General features: G+C 35.8%; 1 protein-coding gene across 1 annotated transcript in view; it reads right to left on the bottom strand.

The window, feature by feature from the left end:
• The window catches only part of LOC143229000 (vesicular glutamate transporter 2-like), a 67684-nt gene that overhangs the window by 40107 nt on the left and 6099 nt on the right, over positions 1 to 21478 (bottom strand). Inside the window, exon 2 of the mRNA XM_076460602.1 lies at positions 3371 to 3635. Coding sequence (XP_076316717.1) covers positions 3371 to 3635 — 265 coding nt within the window. The remainder of the gene's footprint in view (positions 1 to 3370; positions 3636 to 21478) is intronic.

The raw sequence follows: 21478 nt of genomic DNA, 5'->3' as shown, positions 1-21478 counted from the left end.
GTATATATAGAAATGACATCAATACTTAAGAGGATAAAATTCGAATTTATATGTAAATCATCTCCTCATAACCTATTGAGAATATCATGGGTGCCATTAAGGTTTGAAGGTATTTTGATGAGGAGAGGGTGAAGTAACTTGTCAAGTAGCTATAATACAGACGCTAGAGGAGAATTGCATATGGGTCTTAGGGGTATATCATGTTTATGATCTTTTGGTAATCCATATAGTTCGGGGTATTTTGAATGAGACTATCGAGAAGATGCATGGGTATAGTGGTATTGTTTTTAAACTGCTTCAAAAGTCCTAAAAAACAGTGACGTAGGTTTATCATATATTGAGATTTATACACCAAACAAATGCATTAGCTCGAACTTGAAAAGTGTTTTTCGTTAAAATACTCTTATACCAAATGGGATCCGAAACAAGGAAGACAAGTTTTATGATACGCTTTTACACTAGTCAAACAAAGAACAGTACTCTGAACAAAAAATATTTTATAATCAATTGTACGCCAGTCAAAGATACAAAGCTAAACATAAAAAGTATTTTATAATATAATTATGGTAATTAAAGGTTTTAAACGTAGGTCTCTAAACAAGAATGCTGTTTTGTTTCATGCTTAAATACCAGTCCAGTTGACATCCTCGAATATAAAAAGTACTTTTCATTATATGCTTTTGTAGACGCCAAAGTCACGACCTCAAAAATGTAAGGTATCTTTTATCATAAATTTGTTTACCAGTTCAACGTAGGTTCCTAAATGAATAAAGTACCATTATTCACATAGTTTATTTGTTTTTGAATTTCGCGCAAAGCTACACGAGAGCTGTCTGCGCTAGCCGTCCCTAATTTAGCAGTGTAAGACTAGAGGGAAGGCAGCTGATCGTCACCACCCACCGACAACTCTTGGAATATTCCTTTACCAGTGAATAGTGGGATTGACCTTAACTATATAACGTCTTCACGGCTGAAAGGGCTGAAATGTTTGGTGTAACGGGAATTCGAACCCGCAACCCTTGGATTATGACTCGAGTGTTTTAACCACCTGGCCAAGCCAGACCATTATCCACATAGTACCTTAAATAAGTATTTTTTTATTATAGTTTGTCGTGTTGATAATGATGATGAACATATTTAGATATTTTTGACAAATTATTTTGTCATTCATGCTTGGAATGTGCAGGCTCTTCGGTGCTATCGATATTTTTTGGAATGTTTAGGACATTACAGGATATTTATGTATACACACACATGTACAGTGTATGTGGCAAGTCTATATACTGTTTGTGTGTGTTCTTAATAGCTTGTTACATTTGTTACTTCGTATTATTTCCGTATTGGCTTAATGTTAATGTGTAGTTATGTGCTGTTCCATCGAAATAAATTTGAACTTGAATAAGATTGTAGGAAAACAACGATTAAAACGAAAATTATTTCGTTTACCTACGAAACTACAGAATGCCATTTGTGTTATATCCATCGAAGGGCTCAAACCTCAAATGTTGGACGTATAACACTTTGAAATTATCTCTAATGGAGATAAGAAACTAAATACTTTTTAAACAAAATATCATATAATATTACGTTTCTTTCCTTATAAACCAGAAGTTACTTCCACTTATTAGAACATCACATACTACTGTCAAAGGTTTTACGTTATATAAAAGTTTATTGTGCATAAAAAACAAACGTTTAGGGCAGAGAAGACATCATTTATAAGACCAAACATGTGGTAATCCCTTAAGTATACTTCAGGACAGCGTTATTTAAATTGTATGGAGATATGTGAAAGCTTTTCACACTTTTTCTTTTTTAATAGTTACATAACAAGTAATGTTTGGAATCTGAGAAACTGTCTCTAGTTCAGACAGGCTGCTGAAAGATTATTAATAGGTCAAGCACTATTTCTAAACCAAACAGTGTCTGTCAAAATAGAACGGTATAAAATCAAAACTTATTGTTTTTTAGTTAAGTTCGATTTTTCATCGAGTGCGTGGAAAAGTGTAGGCAAACTCTAAATTTTTTTTAAACAATAAACTCAACAAATTATGAAACTTATGGCAGCTTCGAGAAAATTACACCAGAGAATTATACTTACCACTTTTTATTCAAAAATATGTACACCCCGATGGTTCAGTGGTTTTGGTTTGTTTTGAATTTCGCGGAAAGCTACACGAGGGCTATCTGCGCTAGCCGTCTCTAATTTAGTAGTAGAAGAGTAGAGGAAAGATAGTTAACCATCACCACCCACCGCCAACTCTTGGGCTACTCTTATGCCAATGGATAGTGGGATTGACAATCACATAATAACGTCCCCACGGCTGAAAGGGCGAGCATCTTTGGTGTAACGAAGATTTGAACCCATGATCCTCGGATTACCAGTCGAGCGCTTTAGCCACCTAGCCATGCCGGGCCAGATTAAGTGGTTACCTGAAGGCCTTGTAATGCTAAAATTCGGGATTTGTTTCGTGTGAGGGAGAAATCTTCTGAAAATGTTAAATAGTAGTGAACTGTGCAAATTTAAAATTGCTCACTATATCACTTCTAAAACTGCAATTGAGAGTTATTTACGTTATTCGAAAAGAAGGGTTAAAACCTATTCTTTGTGACATATAAAAAGTTAAAAGCACTTATATATTCAATAAATTGATTTTTCGCATGGCCATGTGGTTAAAGCACTCACTCATAATCCGAGGGTCACGGGTTCGAACCTCGTTACACCAATCATCCTCTCCCTTCAGCCGTGAGGACGTTCTAATGTGACGATCTGTTAAGGAAATCTTGTTTTGAACAATTTAAAGTATTTTCGTTGTTTCTTGAAGAGTTGCCCCCCCCCGCTAGTACAGCGGTAAATCTACGGGTTTACAACGCTAAAATCAGGGGTTCGATTTCCCTCGGTGGACTCAGCAGATAGCCCCGTGGCTTTGCTATAAGAACATACACACATTCTTGAAAAGTTAACTATATAGTTTGAATCATTTGTTAGCTAAACAATTATTCGTTTTTCGAGGGCACAGCTACCTTTTACAGATGGTTTACGTTCATTATTCCAAAGATGAGAATTAGACTATTACAATCATTGTGTTCAGTTCTAAGTGTGATTAAAAAAAACGCTAAACATCACATTTTCAAGTGAGATTTTTTCAATTATCTTAAGAATCTGAGAAGTCTTTGTAACTACTTCCAGTATCAAAATGTTTTGCAAGATTTTAGAAAGTTGAGAGTGTAGAACCGAAATATACCTATGATTTTATTACCTCGTATTCCATTGAAGAAAAATCTAAAAATATAAGTTTTTGAAAACTCATTAAGATTGCTGTTTAGTACTATTATTTTACGAATATCAACAAGAAACTTTAACACTTACCTGTCCACGAATGTTGCTAATCATCTGAACAATGGCTACCCCTAAGTTGCACCGAATACCAAAGCTAATAAGAAACCCTAGGGAACTTAGAAGAGCTATGGTGTAGCGTTTGGACAAATTAGGACAACAGGGACAGTTGGGTTCTAACAATCTCCGCCACGACTTCTTTTCCTTTTCTTCCTGTTCTTTCTGTAGACTTTCACCTCCTTGTTGCTCTTGAAGTCCATCTTCCTGGAGCAAGCCCCAAATGTCTTCCCTTTGTTTCCTTCGAATACGAAAAAATAATAACATACAGTTTTTAAAGCCTGTGTTAGCTTTACAATACTTTATATAGTTATCATTCTTACTTTATGATTAACTAGTTTCACATGTTCGAATTATTCATGATTTTGGTTTTGAATTAACATCTCTTCAGAACTCACAGCCACTTAAAAACATAAAGTGATATACCAGCAAACTTAATAAAATACGTCACAAAAACGCGCGTGATAGAAATGAAGAAGTTTAACACACGGTTGCTATACAAGGTTTTTTTCGAATGACGTGCAATTTGAAAAAAATAGGCAAAACAATAACGTAAGCCTAGATATGGTCCAAATAAGATGATATGTTATATTGTTGATTGGAGCACAAAACTTTTACTCAGAAAACCCAAGTTGAGTTTATAACTACAGGAAATGTTTGTTTCAGTATCCAGCGTTTCGTTTTACGCCATCATCAGGATCTGAACAAACTTAAAAACTGCCAGCTTCGATGGACCTTACGTAGCATCTAAAATACGCATCCCTCCCCTCAGCTTATCGTGATAAAAGGTATAACATTTCAAATAATTTAAAACACGCAAAACACATAGATGAACTAAGCAAACGTGAGTTTTTACGTCTTGAGAACTGTGTTAGTAAATGAACATTTTTCGGACAAGTAAGTTGAGATAACATAACATAATATTTCATACAAATTTAAACGCATGTCGTTGTATCACAATCTGTTAATTAGTTTAACACACGCACGGCTTTTATTAAAGGTTCGTTCTAAAGAAAACAAATATTAGTATCTAAAGCCTAAAGTTCATAACTAGTGAAAGCATGATCATAAGCAGGATTTAGAAGTTTTTTACTTACCCAGCACCAGTCACAGCAGTAAAATATAACAGGATTTGCGTAAGTTTTTGCATAAGCTTTACGAAATATTCACTTGCAACTTATGTCACTTTCACAGTTGATTTATTCACAGATTAAGTCGTTTTTACAGATGGTTAATTCACAACTTACATAGACTGCACAGCAGATTCATTCATAGCTTTCTCGGGCTAAGTAGTAGGAATTAATTATAACTGAGTTAGGCTTGAAAGTAGATTCTTTGCACAACGATTAAAAAGTAGAAATGCTATGAAAGGTGTTACGTTGTACTGAGACGGCAAAAATGAAGTTGTTTAAAAAGCACTAAGTTAATTAATTATCAGTTATGTGCTGTCCCGGCATGGCCAGGCGGTTAAGGCACTCGACTCGTAATCGGGTTTGAATCTCCGTCTCAACAAACACGCTCGTCTTTTCAGTTGTGGAGGCATTATAACGTTACAGTCAATCCCAGTATTCCTTGGTAAAAGAGTAGCTCAAGAGTTGGCGATGGGTGGTCATGACTAGCTGTCTTCCCTCTAATCTTACACTGTAAAATTAGGGACAGCTAGCGCAGATAGCCCTCGTGTAGCTTTGCGCGAAATTCAAAAACAAACAAACACTTTATGTGATTGTTACAGTTTTTTCCTACCTGACAATGCAAAACTATATAGAACTAAATATACATATTTAGAAAGTTAAGAAGGTGACCGGCCATAAAAAAGAAACAAAATAAGTTTTAAAACCTGATAGGGTTCATCCATATTCGTATCAGTAATTCTATGACTAGAACGAGTAAAAATATAAATTTTGCAGAATATTGACACAAAACTTCAACATGTGTCATCCAATGATAAAAAGGAAGAGAAAAGTATGTAAGCAAGTCACAGATGATACAAGTTAGGTTTCCTTTCAAATGACTGCGAAGAGTATTTTTAACCCTCCACTTAGTACTGTTCACCCTTTAAAAACTGCTTGGTTTGAATTTATTTCCGTATTCAGTGCAATTATCTTGTTTGCAAAACGAAACTGTCTACCTGAACAGACACTAGAGACAATTGTAAACTCATAGGAAATCAGGTGTGCTTCCTACAGCTACAACACTGTGCAGAGGTAAAAAACAGAGATTACTGATCTGTTAGACGTGCAATCGAGTTTTTGCTTCTTGTCATATTTAAGAAGAAAACAGGACTACATCAAAGCGAAAATGAATGATTCTCGTACAATGATTAAAAAGACAAGTAAATCCACGTGTGCAGTGTTTATTAACACATTAGTGGTTTAAAGCAAGGCTGCCCAGCCTTTCACGCTTGGGGCTATCCAAGAGTTTAAACCTTCCCCCCGGATGTAGACTCCACCTGATTATTTTGAATAACTGGCACTCTTAGATATCTTATTTTATTGTAATTTTTGATTAACACAGACATTGCTGTGTAATCGTACTCATTAAAATAGATAAAATTATCGTTGAAGGTATTTATTTATTTTTTATAGTATCAGGGAAGTTTTCAAGAGCATATTTCTACACATATATAGGCCCCTGAAAACCGTCTTATGGACCTATTTTGATTAGCAAATCCGAGTTTGAAAATTACCGTCTTAAAGCAGCTTAGTTGAACTCATGGCAAAGAAAGAGCTTACGACATTTTTACGTAATAAACTATTATTATAAAAATTTATTAATAGAAACAACAACAAAAATATTGTGTGACTATGTTGTAATTGTTCTTCCATAACGTTTATTACAAGCTATGTTTACCTGTCGGCCTAACTTACATATACATTTGTTTGTAGGATTCGTTGGCTGATCGATAGATAAACAAATACGTTAATAACTAATTCACTATTAAATTGCAGACAAATAAATGCAGCAACTCTCACTACTAAAATATATTACTCATTAATTATCTATCATTCTTAAAACACTCACCATTTAAAGTGTGAGAAATATTTTCTACTATCGCAAAGATTCGAACTAGATCACCAGTTCCAAAATGCATAGGTCTGTTACAGAGAAAACCCAATTTTACCGGAAATGCGTGTTAATACATACACAGTAAAACTTTATATTGTACTAGTATGTTTTGATACAGTAAAATTGACTATATTAATATGTTATGCTTGTGAGTGAGGTGATTAGAAATAGATGTTGACTTCAAATAATTGTATATGTAATTATATATCTGTAAAGTTCAGATATATAAAAAATGTGATAATAAACTGTTTTACGGGTGGATTTCTGTCGTCTTTACACATCGAAAGCCGAGATTCTGTAATATTTACATAAAGGAATGGTGATCTCTCTCGTTTTCTTTTTTACTGTTCCTTTTGTACTAAGAGTTACCATGACAACTAGGTCGAGAAAGTGAAGTTCAGATATCAAACTATTTTATTCACACCTTTTCATTTCTATCTAGTTTACTATTCAAGTTCTCTGGATACAATTTGTGTCTCCCTGAGATGCCCTTAATAAAGTCTTTGCGCATACTGACATAAAGATGGCGCTAAGATAAAAGCAGCGCTCCACTGATAAGATAGCTCATTACGTAAATTAGCGACAGTAAGTCGTTCTGTTTCCTTGGTACGACTTGATAGGCTAGGATGTTCGACATTCTCCCTCTGTTTTTTATTTCGTTAAGCGCGATTTTTTTTATTTATAAAACATAAATAAGAAAAAAACGTTGTGCTGCTTTTTCAGCAAGAAATGATTATAAAACGCTGCAAGGCCATTAAAAACCTTTGACTTTGCGACATCTTAATAGGCTAGGTGGTAAATTTTAGAACAAAGTTATAGCGACCCAAATCAGTCACATGGTAAATGTGAGAAGAAGAAAAACTTACAGTAACGTTACTATTGGCAGAATTACTGGTAAATCACAGTTTCTTTAACTTTATACTTTTTTCATCTCTCAGCAACAAAATCGTTCCTGCGTTTTAAGAGCTTTGGTCATGTGACTCTGCAGCTAAAAAAAAAAGGAACAATAAACAGCTGGAAGATCTTTGATAATATGGCATGCAATATCCTTTAAACTTGTGAAGCGTTTGATGTGAGAGCGCGGAGATGATTAAAGATATTACTACGACCCGTAAATGAGTGCCAATATAAAAAGAAAACCTAAAGAGATGTTATAGCAAATTGCTATGAAAAGATCACCTGTATACCTTGGTTATTTTTTGAGTTCACAATTCATTATGAAGGCCACTCAGCAAGTTATAATTGTAGAAATAATATTGACTAACCGCACAAGCCACGAGCTAGAACTTTTGTTACTATCATAAACACTCGGTTGCATTATTACTAAAATTTCTCACAACGTTGATTGAAATATTTTCCATCGCGTAATTTTTTCAAAAAGATTGTTTAACAGTATAAAAACTAAAAACTACACATTTAAAAAGCTTCACTTGTATTAGAGGTGCAACGTTTTATTCAACAACTTAAATTTTCATAAACATAAGAACGTCATTTGACTTCCCATGTCTTTTACTGTTCCATAAACACTTCATATGGACATATGAATGTTTCCATTGTACAGTTTTATTAATGACTCTTTATATTTCCCAATCTATAACTGGAAAGTTGTTTTTAGAAAAAATATTCAACTTAACTCCATATTTTCTCCTTGTCCCCACGAACGCTCTGATTGATAGAATTGCTATGAGAATTAAATCTGGGAGCGTACAAAGACTCTGACACGAACTTTAAAACTTTTGTTTTCAGTAGTTTAGACAAGTGGAAGGTGAAACCACCGGACGTTATAGAATTTTCTTCAGCTATGTTTTCTTGCTTATAGCAGTGTTCTCTTGTTACAAGAAAGCAGATTAGGCGATTTTTGTTTTACCCCAGGTTTTATGGCATCGGTTTTGTTAAGACTCTTGTTGGCCGGTACCTTTTAGGAAATGTTTTTTCTAGCTACGGAAGTAGGAAGCATATATGTTAATACCATTTATTTCCTATATTTAAACCAAAAATCAAGGTTCTGTTGCTTCCATAATTCCTCCGTAAAAATATATAAATAAAGTTATCTTTTGTCTAGCCTCTCCGATAATAATTTCAAGAAAATGGAAAATGCAAAGGGCCCAGAAATTGTTGCACTACACCCATCCATCTTGTCCATTATTACCGAAATGTATCGTTAACAAAAGTTACAAACCCCTGTTTGTCTCGGAAATATCAGTAAATAATTTATTGAGAATAATTTCCAAACGTAAACGTTGTAGAGTTTCACCAAGTTTGCCATGTTTCAAATTCAGTGGATTAGGTAAAGCGTTTAGAATTAGAGTTAGGTGAAAACTATAAATTCATTTTGATTAATGTTTACCCAATGAAACTAAGCCTATTATTCATCACCACAATACACCTCGAATGCTGGACCACGCTGTTGTTTATCTATTTTTGGATTAAGTAAGAATAAAAAAAACCAAAAAACACGGGCGAAGGTAAGATAAAACCTTTGAAGCTGTTTCCTACTGCCTTTGACACGAATGGTCTCGAGAAAGTGAGTGATCATGTCTAGGGTGTTCTTTTGTCTTCTGTTTTTTTTTTTTGGTGCATTGCAGTAAACCAGCACTGCCAAAGAAAAAGAAGAAAAACAGCACGCGATCAACAGACGCTACATTACACGTGAACGGTGTTGAATTCTGTGTTAAGTCACGTGGTTCTTACGAAACGAATAAAAAAAACAGAGAAAGAAAGGAACAAAAACTTAAACTTTCAAATGATATACCTCCGATGTTTTATCTTATACCTTACTTTTTCCTAAACAGTATCTACTCTTCTTCTTTTCTTTTACCCCCAGGTGCGGCTGTCGATCAAGCTTAAGTAGATAAAAGAAAGGGAAACGAAATAGAAGAATTTTGAAAGGGTGAACATGTATTTTAAAGCTATTGAACAATTCCAATGAAACGGTAAACTATGACAAATAGACCCTTACTGGAGCTTGAAATTCAAACGAAAAGGTGGAATTACCATGAAACATCAAATTTAATACATTAGGAAACGATCAGGTACAAAAGTCGGTAACTTTCAAACTTGATACATTAAAGAATGAACAGGTAGAAAGGTTCTGAAACTTCAGATTTAATACACTAAAGAACAAATACGTAGAAAGGTCTTGAAACTTCAAATTTAATGCATTAAACAATGATAAAACAGGTCTTAAAACTTCGAATTTAGTACATTAAAGAACAGAAAGGTAGAAAAGTCCTGAAACTTCAAATTTAATACTTTGAAGAAGAAAAAGCTGGAAAGATCTTGAAACCTTATATTTAAAATATCAAACAACGAACAGATAGAAAGTTCTTGAAACCTTATATTTAATATATTAAAGAAAACAGGAAAAATTTCTGAGTTTTGAGACCACACGTTTAATACGTTGGACAAGAAGGTGTCAGCGAGTTTATCGTTAAACTGTGATAAACTGATCCCCAGTATTATCGCTTATGCCATGGGTGGTCCCTCTGTGGATATTTTGTAACACCTGTCTTTGTTCGTTTACTTAATCCGTTTGCCCGTTAATTAGGGAACAGTTAAAGATTTAACTGAAGGTGATGGGTGGATTTTATCAAATAAAATACTCTCAAATTAAACCAATTTACGATCAAAGGTATGTTTGTTTTTGAATTTTGCCGTCCCTAATTTAACACTGTACACCCTTGTGCAAATTAATTGAAACAAATGGTCATTTTATAATATTTTCAGCATGGCGGCCTGTGTAGGCTCGCTGGACCCGCTGATTTCCTTTAATGGTCATATTTTCACACAGACGGCGTCATTAGCCGTGTTTTGCAGTACCGTTGATCTATTTTTGGGATATATGACGAAATTTTGAGGAATATTACGCCATTCAAAATTGGGTTAGAAGGGCAAGGAGACCAGTCAAAAAACAACTTCTTACCAACTCAATGAAGAAAAAACGGTATCAATGGGGTCTGAAATACAAGAACTGGATGCACGAACAATGGAGGAAGGTTTATATACAAAAACGGCTCGTTTGGGTTGAGAAAATATTTTACAAACGAGCCGTTTTTGCATATAAATTTCTCAACAAGTGGGTTTCTCGACATCACTGAATGGAGGAAGGTGTTATTCAGTGACGAGACTCATTTCTTCGTGCAGGGTCAAAGAAGTCTGCATGTTCGCAGATCTCCAGGTTAGAAACTTCAAAAATCCCACATCAATCAGTTCGTAAAACATCCTTTGAAGAAGAAGTTTTGGGGCTTTTTCAGCTACTGTGGCGTCGGAGACTTACATATCGTAGAAGGTATGATGCGAAAACTACAGTACATCGAAGTTTTGCAGAGAAGAGTCGTTCCAGAATTGAAAAAAATTTCCAGATGGATCTGGCATTTTTCAGCAAGATCTGGCTCCGTGCCACACATCGAAACTTGGGAAGAATTTTATGACTACAACGCGAATAAAGGTGCTGAACTGGCCTGGAAACTCTCCGGAATTAAATCCTATTGAAAATCTTTGGGCAATTTGTAAAGAAAGACTTCGAGGAAAAGACTGTACTACGCAAGATAAGCTAATTGAGGCCATAATTAAGGTGTGGTACCGCGATCCAAAAATTATTAAAGATTGCAGTCAGCTCGTGGACTCGATGCCAAAATTAATAATCTTCTGAAAAATAAAGGCGGTTATATCATGTATTAATTTGTGAGTAATTTTTGGAATATCAGAAATAAAACGCAAAAAATTGAAAAAACAGTAATTTTCCGTCTTGTTTCAATTCATTTGCACAAGGGTGTAAGACTAGAGGGAAGGTGGCTAGTCATCACCACCCACCGCCAACTCGTAGGCCACTCTTTTACAAACGAATAATGGGATTGACCGTCACATTATAACGCCCCCACGGCTGAAAAGACGAGCATGCTTGGTGTGAAGGGGATTTGAACCCGCGATCCTCAGGCTCGATCAAAGACACAAAGGCATATATATTAAATATAAATTACTATAAGCAAAATTTAAGTTTTTGTGGTAGCTTTTATAAACCATAATGTTCAATTTGAAATATCGATACCTAGTGAAAAAGAACCGTGCGTATTATTGTACATTAATTTACGTTGCACATGTGGTTGCATTGTAGAATTTGTTTGTTTTTTTCTCGAAAACCTCTAAATCTTTTGAAGTTAGAAGGACCTAGCTAGGCATGTAAGTTCGGGTGTCCTTATCTACAGGTGTATACTTTCTATCAAAGGGAGCGCCAAGAGGGTCAACAACTCGCCCGAAAAAGCGTCCAAGCACGATAGATATTTACAAGTAAGTTTTCGGGTTATCTGACTGCGAATGTAGTATTCGATTTAGCCCTTCTAACTCCAGGATACTATGTTCGAAACTAAGTTCGTTTCCCCACTCACAAGCTAGTGAAACCAAACATAATACTCCTGCTCAGGTATCACTGACGAGTGTCCCAATGGGGTTATTTTGGGGTACAGACGTCGCTTGGAGTAGGTATAGAAAGAAATAAGTAAGGATAATGGCCTTTAATTGGTATATTTCAGCTTCTTTGAACCACGCAACGGAAAGCATGTATTTTATGCTAGTCATACATAATAAACATTACGTTGATTGAAAGTGTGATTTGACGCAACATCATTATTGTTACTACAATAATTATGGCATAATATTCGAATGTAAAATAAACAATTCAAAGCTGTGGCTTGAATGAGTTCTCAACATATTTGGAGAGTTGAATATCACATTGAGTAAAACTAGTATTTTTTAGAATCTCCCAGACAATCGTTGTTATGTGTAAATATAATGTTCTGTATAAGCAGTGAAAGATATATTTAGGTATAAATGTGTAGGTCATTGTAGAACCCTACAACCTATAGTTTGTCGATTGGTACAGGCTTAAAAAATAGTGACCACAAGAGACGCTGTAATGTGCAATTTTTATTTAAATAAATAGTATCAATGTAAATGGTAAAAAGTCTGTTACAGCAAGAAACATAAACATACGTGCGAGTTGTGAATACCAACCCATTTCCTAATGATCAACCTGGCATATTAAGAAAATAGGGTTTCAAAGTCACCTTCTAACGACAGTAGTGGCCTTTTCTTTTACTGATGTTCTTTTTCACAAATGTCTTTTGCATACGTTTATATATAACATACTCATCTCACATGAGCCCAGAATGCCCAGGTGTTTAGAGCGCTCGACTAGCAATCTGAGAGTTGCGAATTCGAATCCCTGTCATACCAAACATACTCGCACTTTCAGCCGTAGGGGCATTATAAAGCGACGCTCAATATCACTTTTTGTTGTTAAAAGAGTAGCCCAAGAGTTGGCGGTGGGTGGTGATGACTAGCTGCCTTCCCTTTAGCCTTACACTGCTAAATTAGGGACGGCTAGTGCAGATAGTTCTCGTGTAGCTTTGTGTGAAATTCAAAAACAAACTAACCAACTCACCCATCTGTCGGCTGGGTGGTTTTTCCACCAACCATACTTTTGTAATAATAAGAATATTTTATAACAGCCCATTATTTCATTATCGAAAAAGGCATAGAAATGTTTATTATATTCGAATGATAACAGTTGTTGGTAATTTTTGCATTCACTATGTTTTAAACAAACTTCTTATCAAGGAAAAGACTGAGATATGTAGAGATGGGAAGATATCAGAAACAAAAGAGATATAAATAGCAATACAAGTAATAAATCAATATCCTAATGCTGGTCATTCCTTTTCTCAGTAGATGTGGACATTAACATGAGTGCTATAAGGTAAAGAACATATAAACCATCAAGCTCAGAAAATTCTTCATCAAACATACATCGTGGCCAGCTGTGTAAAGAACAGACCTAACAATGTTTTCGTGAAAACACGTGGTGCACAGTAGCTCAGAAAATAATTTCGCTCAGCTTGGAAAATTAAATTTCCTATTGGTGAATTCCATTAAAAGAAACTGGATTGTTATAGACATCCAAATCTCTTTTATAAAGCAGATAGGTGTCGTGTAGCTTTGCGCGGAATTCAAAACAAATCAAATCCTATAAGTTCTAAGTTCTCTTCTATATGCAGCAACCGCAAAAAAAACACCAAAAAACTGTACCCTCTCAGATTATTGGTGCGCTATAAGAGCATCTGTCAAATCCCACTATCCGGTCTAAGAAGAGGAACCTAATGATTAGTGAGTGATCTTGACTAGTTTCCTTCTTTCTAGTTTGTCATTAATGCAAATAGCCCTCAAGTAGCTTTCTACAAGCCCATCCTCCAAGTGGCACAGCGATACGTTTATGGACTTGTACTGCTTGAAACCGGGTTTCGATACCCATGGTGAGCAGTGCACAGACAGCCCATCATGTAGCTTCGTGCTTAACTTCAAAAACGTACTGACATAAATACAGCTTTCCACAAAATTTTAACAAATAAATAAACATAAAAAACGTTCTGTAACGACTGTAGTCTGCGTATAGATACAATACTTTAATGAGAAAGTGATTGTTCTCAGCATACTTTCGAGAAGAAGATACTTTTATTGTAGGCTTGAAATGGTTTAGTGATTGCATGGCCAGACTGTGATCCAAGGATTGATTATTTGTAACCTGCTGCCGCTAATACTAGCTCTGTGCTCTGAGGTCGTGGATGTCTTATAAGAGAGAAACAGTGAAATCCCGCTATTCGATAAGTATATTGTTAAATGTGTATGTGTGCAACTGACTGTATATGAAATTGTAATCTGTAACTGTCCTTGGCGATGCAATAAACTCTAGTTCTAGTCTTGCGTTTTCTCTTGGATGGGGTGCGCTGGCTTACATGGGGCTGGCTGCTCGTGATTAGTTGAACAATCGTCGACCAATAAAACTACCACTATTTTAGCCTCCTTTGCCGCTTCTCCTCACGATTGAACTAGAGGAGAAAAACAATTGTCAGTAAAAACTACTAATTAACCTTTCAAAATCATTGAAACCCACAAAATCACAAAGAAAAAAAACAACAACAACAAACAAACTAAACTAACTACTAAGTAGTTTAGCTTAGTTCACTGTCCTATCACACAAGATTAGTTCCAAAGTGAACTTTATATTATATTAGATAAAATTAAAATTATGCATAGATATCTGTTGTTCAGTTTCACATGAAGTTCTGAAGCAAACAAATCACTTTTTTAACTTTTTTCTATGTGTTAAATATTCTATTTTAACCCAGCTTATTGCATTGTTTACTACGTCAAAAAAGTCACTATAAATGAATATTAGTTTCATTTTTTCTAACTTACCTGCAGTTCGGATCTTAGGATGTTTAATCAGTTTCTGCTCAAGCAAATTAAGGCAGAATGTAATTGCGGTTGTGGCCCAAGGACCGGGTTCAAAAAGGGCCCATTATGAGGTTTCGTTTTTATTACCTTAATTTTTAATCGCAATCATAATAGGCCCGGCATAAAAAAAGATTTAGCTTCAGGATGGTCTGACTATTGAATCGCCTATGAGTTTCTGACAACACCAACCTCACATACAGATACTTACAGTATGCTTCACTTTTTCACGGACCTATCACGTTCATATATTGTGTAGTGTACCAGAAAACATATCCGTTCAATGTATGGAGAAGACAGTTGACATCATGAGGTTGACATACAAGAGTTACCTTCAAATGCTGTCGATTTCGTTCTGTTGCTACATGGATAGCCATAATAATACATGCCAAGTTTGGTAAGAACAACATACTAGAAAGGGAAGCACATAAGATCTCCAAGAAAGTGATACACAGGGGTCATATTTGAACATTGAACTCTCTGTGTCTTTCTAACGGTATATGTGAAGTTTGATGAAATCAATGTAATAGAATAGGGAGCACAGGGTAACCCGATAGAGGTTATATAATGGTCAGAGCGAAATGCCAACCCCTAATGTCATTCCGTGGTGAAACCTAAGGGAAGTTTCATGTTTGGTAACATTGGTCAAACGATTCATAAAATAGGGCAAACACAAACTTTTATCAAGTAATAATTCATTTGATATTAACAATCTTATCTGTCGTGTTCACAGATTTTAAGGTATTTTTAAGTTCCTGACTAGCTTTAAAATACTGAAATTTAATAGCATGGTAGCCAATAAATAGAAAAATATATTCATAGCCCTTTTTACAGTATATATGTGCATGAGTGTGTACAAATCTAGTTAAACGTTGTTCTGATTGGAGCTGTTAGATTTAAATAAATGACTTGAAACGTTTTGTATATTAAAAAGACAAACATTTAATCAAACTGTGTCTTAAGTGATACTTTTAGGAATGAATTTTTCACCTAAATCATTTTTTTTTCAATTCTTCTTTATACAGATTTAGTCAAACAGTACCGTAATTGGTGCCATTAGATTGCCTAACTGACCTGAAACTTTCTTTTATATATATATATAATAAATATCGGCATATCTTGATAAGCGTTATGCTGGCTGGTGCAGTTCGGACTAAGTAATTAAACTGAACCTTTTTTTTTTCTTTTGAAATAATCATAGAGACATTCAGCAAAGACGTAGTTTGATCATCGTCATTACGCGAGTTTTATTGGCCTCAGCCTTTTTTAGTGATGAATCAGAAGACATTTAGTAAAGACGTAGATTGATCATCGTCATTACGCAAGTTTTATTAGCCTGTCTTTTTTAGTGATGAATCAGAAGACATTTAGTAAAGACGTAGATTGATCATCGTCATTACGCGAGTTTTATTAGCCTCAGTCTTTTTTAGTGATGAATCAGAAGACATTTAGTAAAGACGTAGTTTGATCATCGTCATTACGCGAGTTTTATTAGCCTCAGTCTTTTTTAATGGTAAATATGAAGACATTTAGTAAAGAAGTAATTTGATCATCGTCGTTACGCAAGTGTTGTTAACCTCAATCTGATTAAATATAAACACACGGACATTTAGTAAAACAGATTTTAGCAGTCGTTACTGCAAGGGAATAATTGTCCTCAGTCTTTTGTATGGTGAATAAAAACACGGTTAATAAAGTAGCATCCTGGTCGTCAATATTGTACTTTATTTAATCTGAACTTTTATCACCTCAGAAAAACGTATATTTTTGATATAAAGAGGAATGTCTAAGTAAGAAAATAATATCGTGTTTCGTTTAAGAGTGGTATAAATCGTTTGTTTTAACGGTGAAATTATACCTTGTGAACCTAAGAAACATCAGATCTTTCGTGATAAGTTTTTGGCACGACATCTACTAAAAACAGGTTACATAACTCGATTTTCTCGCAAGAACGTCTACATTCATGACGTTCATTTATTACGTTCTTTTCTGTGTCTGCAACAACATATTACATGATGTAAAGAGCTCGTCACTTGAGCGAAAGCTTGTCAATCTCCAGTCCTCCAGAGAAAAGATGTTATTCCTGGTATTATGTGGTGCTGAATTATATATAACTTTCGTTTTTCTCGTAAAAACTGCTTTAAGAATTTATATTTTCTGGACGTTCGTATAAAACAAAGAGCTCTGTCGATTAGAAATACATGCTAAATTTCTTCTGAGACATTTTCTCTCTATTTTTTCTTTATTCGATTTGTCATCTTTGGTCGATTATCTTTAATTTCTGATCAGAGAAAACTACCTAACTTAATATAACGTTCTTAAAATGATTAGACCGTGTTTATTTGTCAGCAGCCCCCCAGTGGCACAGTGGTATGTTTGCGGACTCACACCACTAGAAACAGAGTTTTGATACCCGTAATGGACAGAGCACAGATAACCAGTCGTGTGGCTTTGTGCTTAATTCCAAACAAGCAAACAAACATTGATTCATCAGTGAGGTAACTTTGTTGTTATCGATATTTTCGGCCACAATGCTAGTAATACCTTACGCTTTTGGTAATATATATACAGTGGAGCGCCGTTAAGCCGTGGTATTCCGGGGGTCAACCTGCCTAACCGCGGCTTAAACCTTTGTGACTGAAAAGCCGAAGTCGCCAACAGCTCCGCCGAGGAGTTTCATCCGGGCCATTGCGTGATCATTATATCGGATTATCGAATTAAAATTAATACTTTAATTATTGATCACTTTTTTCACGGATTTACCGCGGATTAACTTTAATGTATGGAGAGGTGTGATTCGGTAACAATGGCGGCCTCCATAAAGCTGACATAGAGAACGGATAAGGTAGATTAACGGTCGATTTCTATTGTAATATATTTTATTTATTTCCCAAATTAAAGCAAATCCTTTTTAAATATCCCCTTGAAGTTATAAAGCCAGGATTAAATTCGTAAGCCGCGTTTGTACACGTTCTTAAATTAGCGGTGAGCAGCGATAATCCTCCCTCACATCGCTCACAAGACTTGCTACAGCGGCTTAAGCGATTTCGCGGTTTACTGGTCCGCGGCTTAATGGCGCTCCACTGTATATATGCATGCTTTTTTCTTTATTATTTGGGAGTAACCACGCTATTCTCATTACCTGGTAACCCACTGGTCTGTCCGTCTTTTACAGAATCTAATTAAGAACATCTCAAATGTGAAAAACGATGTGTGTCCAGAAAAAGGATTCAACGTGCAACTTAAAGGAATGAAATCAAAATGTAGTGGCGAAACTAATAACTACACTTACACCAGTTTGGACGCCAATTTTGAATTTATTCCTTTAAATCGCACACTCAATCCTTTTTATGGCACACCTTTTTATTTCACACCTAAAATACTGAGGGCTGTTCAAAAAATACGCGGACTGACGTCATAAAACAAAATGTACTTTATTTAGAAGTTACAGGTCTGGGACCCCTTCAAAGTACTCTCCTCCCCAACGCACACAATTATCCCAACGGTGTTTCCACTTGTTGAAACAGTCCTGGTACGCTTCTTTTGTAATGTCCTCCAGCTCCTTCGTCGCATTTGCCTTAATCTCGGGAATCGTCTCAAATCTTCTTCCTCTTAAGAGTCTTTTGAGTTTGGGGAACAAGAAAAATCGCAAGGAGCAAGGTCAGGTGAGTAGGAGGGTGGGGAAGAACAGTGATCGAGTGTTTGGCCAAAAACTCACGAGTTCTGAGGCACAAATTTCTCAGCAACGCGGTGCATCTTCAATTTTTCTGTCAAAATCTCGTAACAAGATCCAACTAATATCCCACACTCTTCAGCAAGCTCCCTGACAGTCAGACGTCGATTTGCCCTCACCAGGGTGTTGATTTTGTCGACGCGTTGGTCGTCAGTTGACGTGGAAGGACGTACAGGACGCTCATCATCTTCAATGGACTGTCGACCATCCTTAAAACGTTCATGCCACTTGAAACATGCCGTACGCTTCATAGCAACATCACTGTAAGCCGTGTTAAGCATAGCAAAAGTTTCAGTCGCAGATTTTCCAAGTTTAACACAAAATTTCACAGCAAGACGTTGCTTTTTCAGGTCATTCATTCTGAAATCCGCCAAACGAAAAAAATTGCACTTCACTTAAAGCCGCGTAGCTAATACACAAATGAAGATATCTGCAATCGGAAAATGGCGTCGTAATCAGCTGATCTGTGCAAACCTAGCGACACCAAGCGGATTTCCCTGGAACCAACTGGAGCCGCGCAATTCAAACAGTCCGCGTATTTTTTTAACAGACCTCGTATATTGGATTAGATATCATGATTTTTTTTATTAATACACACCAAGTAAGAAACAGGTACTTGATAGTAACTAACATTAGCTTTATGATCGCAACCCTATTTTTGGAACATACCTATATTTTACAGAATCAATCAGATACTTTAAATTATGGTGGTAGTTCTTCCTCTGTAAAACTGTATTAATAGTTTCCTTTAAACTAACTAAACTGGTCTAACGGAAAGCTACATTTAACAAGAAATAATTACAACTTACACCCTTGTGCAAATTAATTGAAACAAATGGTCATTTTATAACATTTTCAGCATGGCGGCCGGTGTAGGTTCGTTGTACCAGCTGATTTCATTTAATAGTCATTTTTTCAAACAGACGGCGTCATTAGCTGTGTTTTGCAGTACGGTTGATCTATTTTTGAGATACATGACGAAATTTTGAGGAATATTACATTATTCGAAATTGCGTTAGAAGGGCAAGGAGACCAGTCAAAAAACAACTTCTTGCCAACTCAATGAAGAAAAAACGGTATCAAAGGAGTCTGAAATACAAGAGATGGACGCAAGAACAGTGGGGGAAGGTGTTATTCAGTGACGAGACTCATTTCTTCGTGCAGGGTCAAAGAAGTCTGCATGTTCGCAGATCTCCAGGTGAGAAACTTCGAGAATCTCACATCAGTCAGTTCGTAAAACATCCCTTGAAGAAAATGTTTTGGGGCTTTTTCAACTACTATGGCGTCGGAGGCTTACATATCGTAGAAGGTATGATGCAAGGACATCGAAGTTTTGCAGAGAAGAGTCGTTCCAGAATTGAAAAAGATATTTCCAGATGGATCTAGCATTTTTCAGCAAGATCTAGCTTAGAGCCACACATCAAAACTTGTGAAAAATTTTATGCCTACAACGCGAATAAAGGTGCTGAACTGGCCTGGAAACTCTCCGGAATTAAATCCTATTGAAAATCTTTGGGCGATTTGTAAAGAAAGGCTTCGGGGAAAAGACTGTACTACGAAAGATAAGCTAATTGAGCCCATAATTGAGGTGTGGTACTGAGATCCAAAAATTAGTAAAGATTGCAGTCAACTCGTGGACTCGATGCCAAAGCGGATTAATGATCTTTTGAAAGATAAAGGCGGTTATATCATGTATTAATTTGTGAGTAATTTTTGGATTATCAGAAATAAAACGCAAAAAATTGAAAAAACAGTAATTTTCCGTCTTGTTTCAATTCATTTGCACAAGGGTGTAAGACTAGAGGGAAGGTGGCTAGTCATCACCACCCACCGCCAACTCGTATGCCACTCTTTTACAAACGAATAATGGGATTGACCGTCACATTATAACGCCCCCACGGCTGAAAAGACGAGCATGCTTGGTGTGAAGGGGATTTGAACCCGTGATTCTTAGGCTCGATCAAAGACACAAAGGCATATATATTAAATATAAATTACTATAAGCAAAATTTTAGTTTTTGTGGTAGCTTTTATAAACCATAATGTTCAATTTGAAATATCGATACCTAGTGAAAAAGAACCGTGCGTATTATCGTACATTAATTTACGTTGCACATGTGGTTGTATTTTAGAATTTGTTTGTTTTTTCTCAAATTTACCTTGCACATGTGGTTGTATTGGAGAATTTGTTTGTTTTTTTCTCGAAAACCTCTAAATCTTTTGAAGTTAGAAGGACCTAGCTAGGCATGTAAGTTCGGGTGTCCTTATCTACAGGTGTAGACTTTCTATCAAAGGGAGCGCCAAGAGGGTCAACAACTCGCCCAAAAAGCATCCAAGCACATAGATACTTACAAGTAAGTTTTCGGGTTATCTGACTGCTAAATTAGGGACGGCTAGCACAGATAGCCCTCGAGTTGCTTTGTGCGAAATTCCAAAACAAACAAACAAACAAAAGGTAGAAAATCGTCAAGCTGTCACACAGTGCAACTTTCAGGTTTTGGTTTTTTTGGCCACAAGACACTACCATGGTATCTTGATTACGACACTACCATGGTATCTTGATTACGACACTACCATGGCATCTTGATTACGACACTACCATGGTATCTTGATTACGACACTAACATGTCATCTTGATTACGACACTACCATGGTATTTTGATTACTACACTACCATGGTATCTTGATTACGACACTACCATGGCATCTTGATTACGACACTACCATGGTGTCTTGATTACGACACTACCATGGCATCTTGATTACGACACTACCATGGTGTCTTGATTACGACACTACCATGGTATCTTGATTACGACACTACCATGGTATCTTGATTACTATACTGTTTATTTTATGAAGAATGAAAGTAATTGCTGCAATTATCACAACAAACTTGATCATGCTTAATTTTCAAGTTTCATCTACTTTTACACGAAAATGTAATGAAATGTGTTTTTATAACTGATTAAACGTTCACGGTTTTAACAATACAATAG

Source organism: Tachypleus tridentatus, chromosome 10, assembly GCF_004210375.1.
Source record: "Tachypleus tridentatus isolate NWPU-2018 chromosome 10, ASM421037v1, whole genome shotgun sequence".
In the NCBI taxonomy this organism is placed as follows: Eukaryota; Metazoa; Arthropoda; class Merostomata; order Xiphosura; family Limulidae; genus Tachypleus; species Tachypleus tridentatus.
The sequence above is the reverse complement of the archived record's forward strand: the minus strand, read 5'-3'. Positions and strand labels throughout refer to the sequence as shown.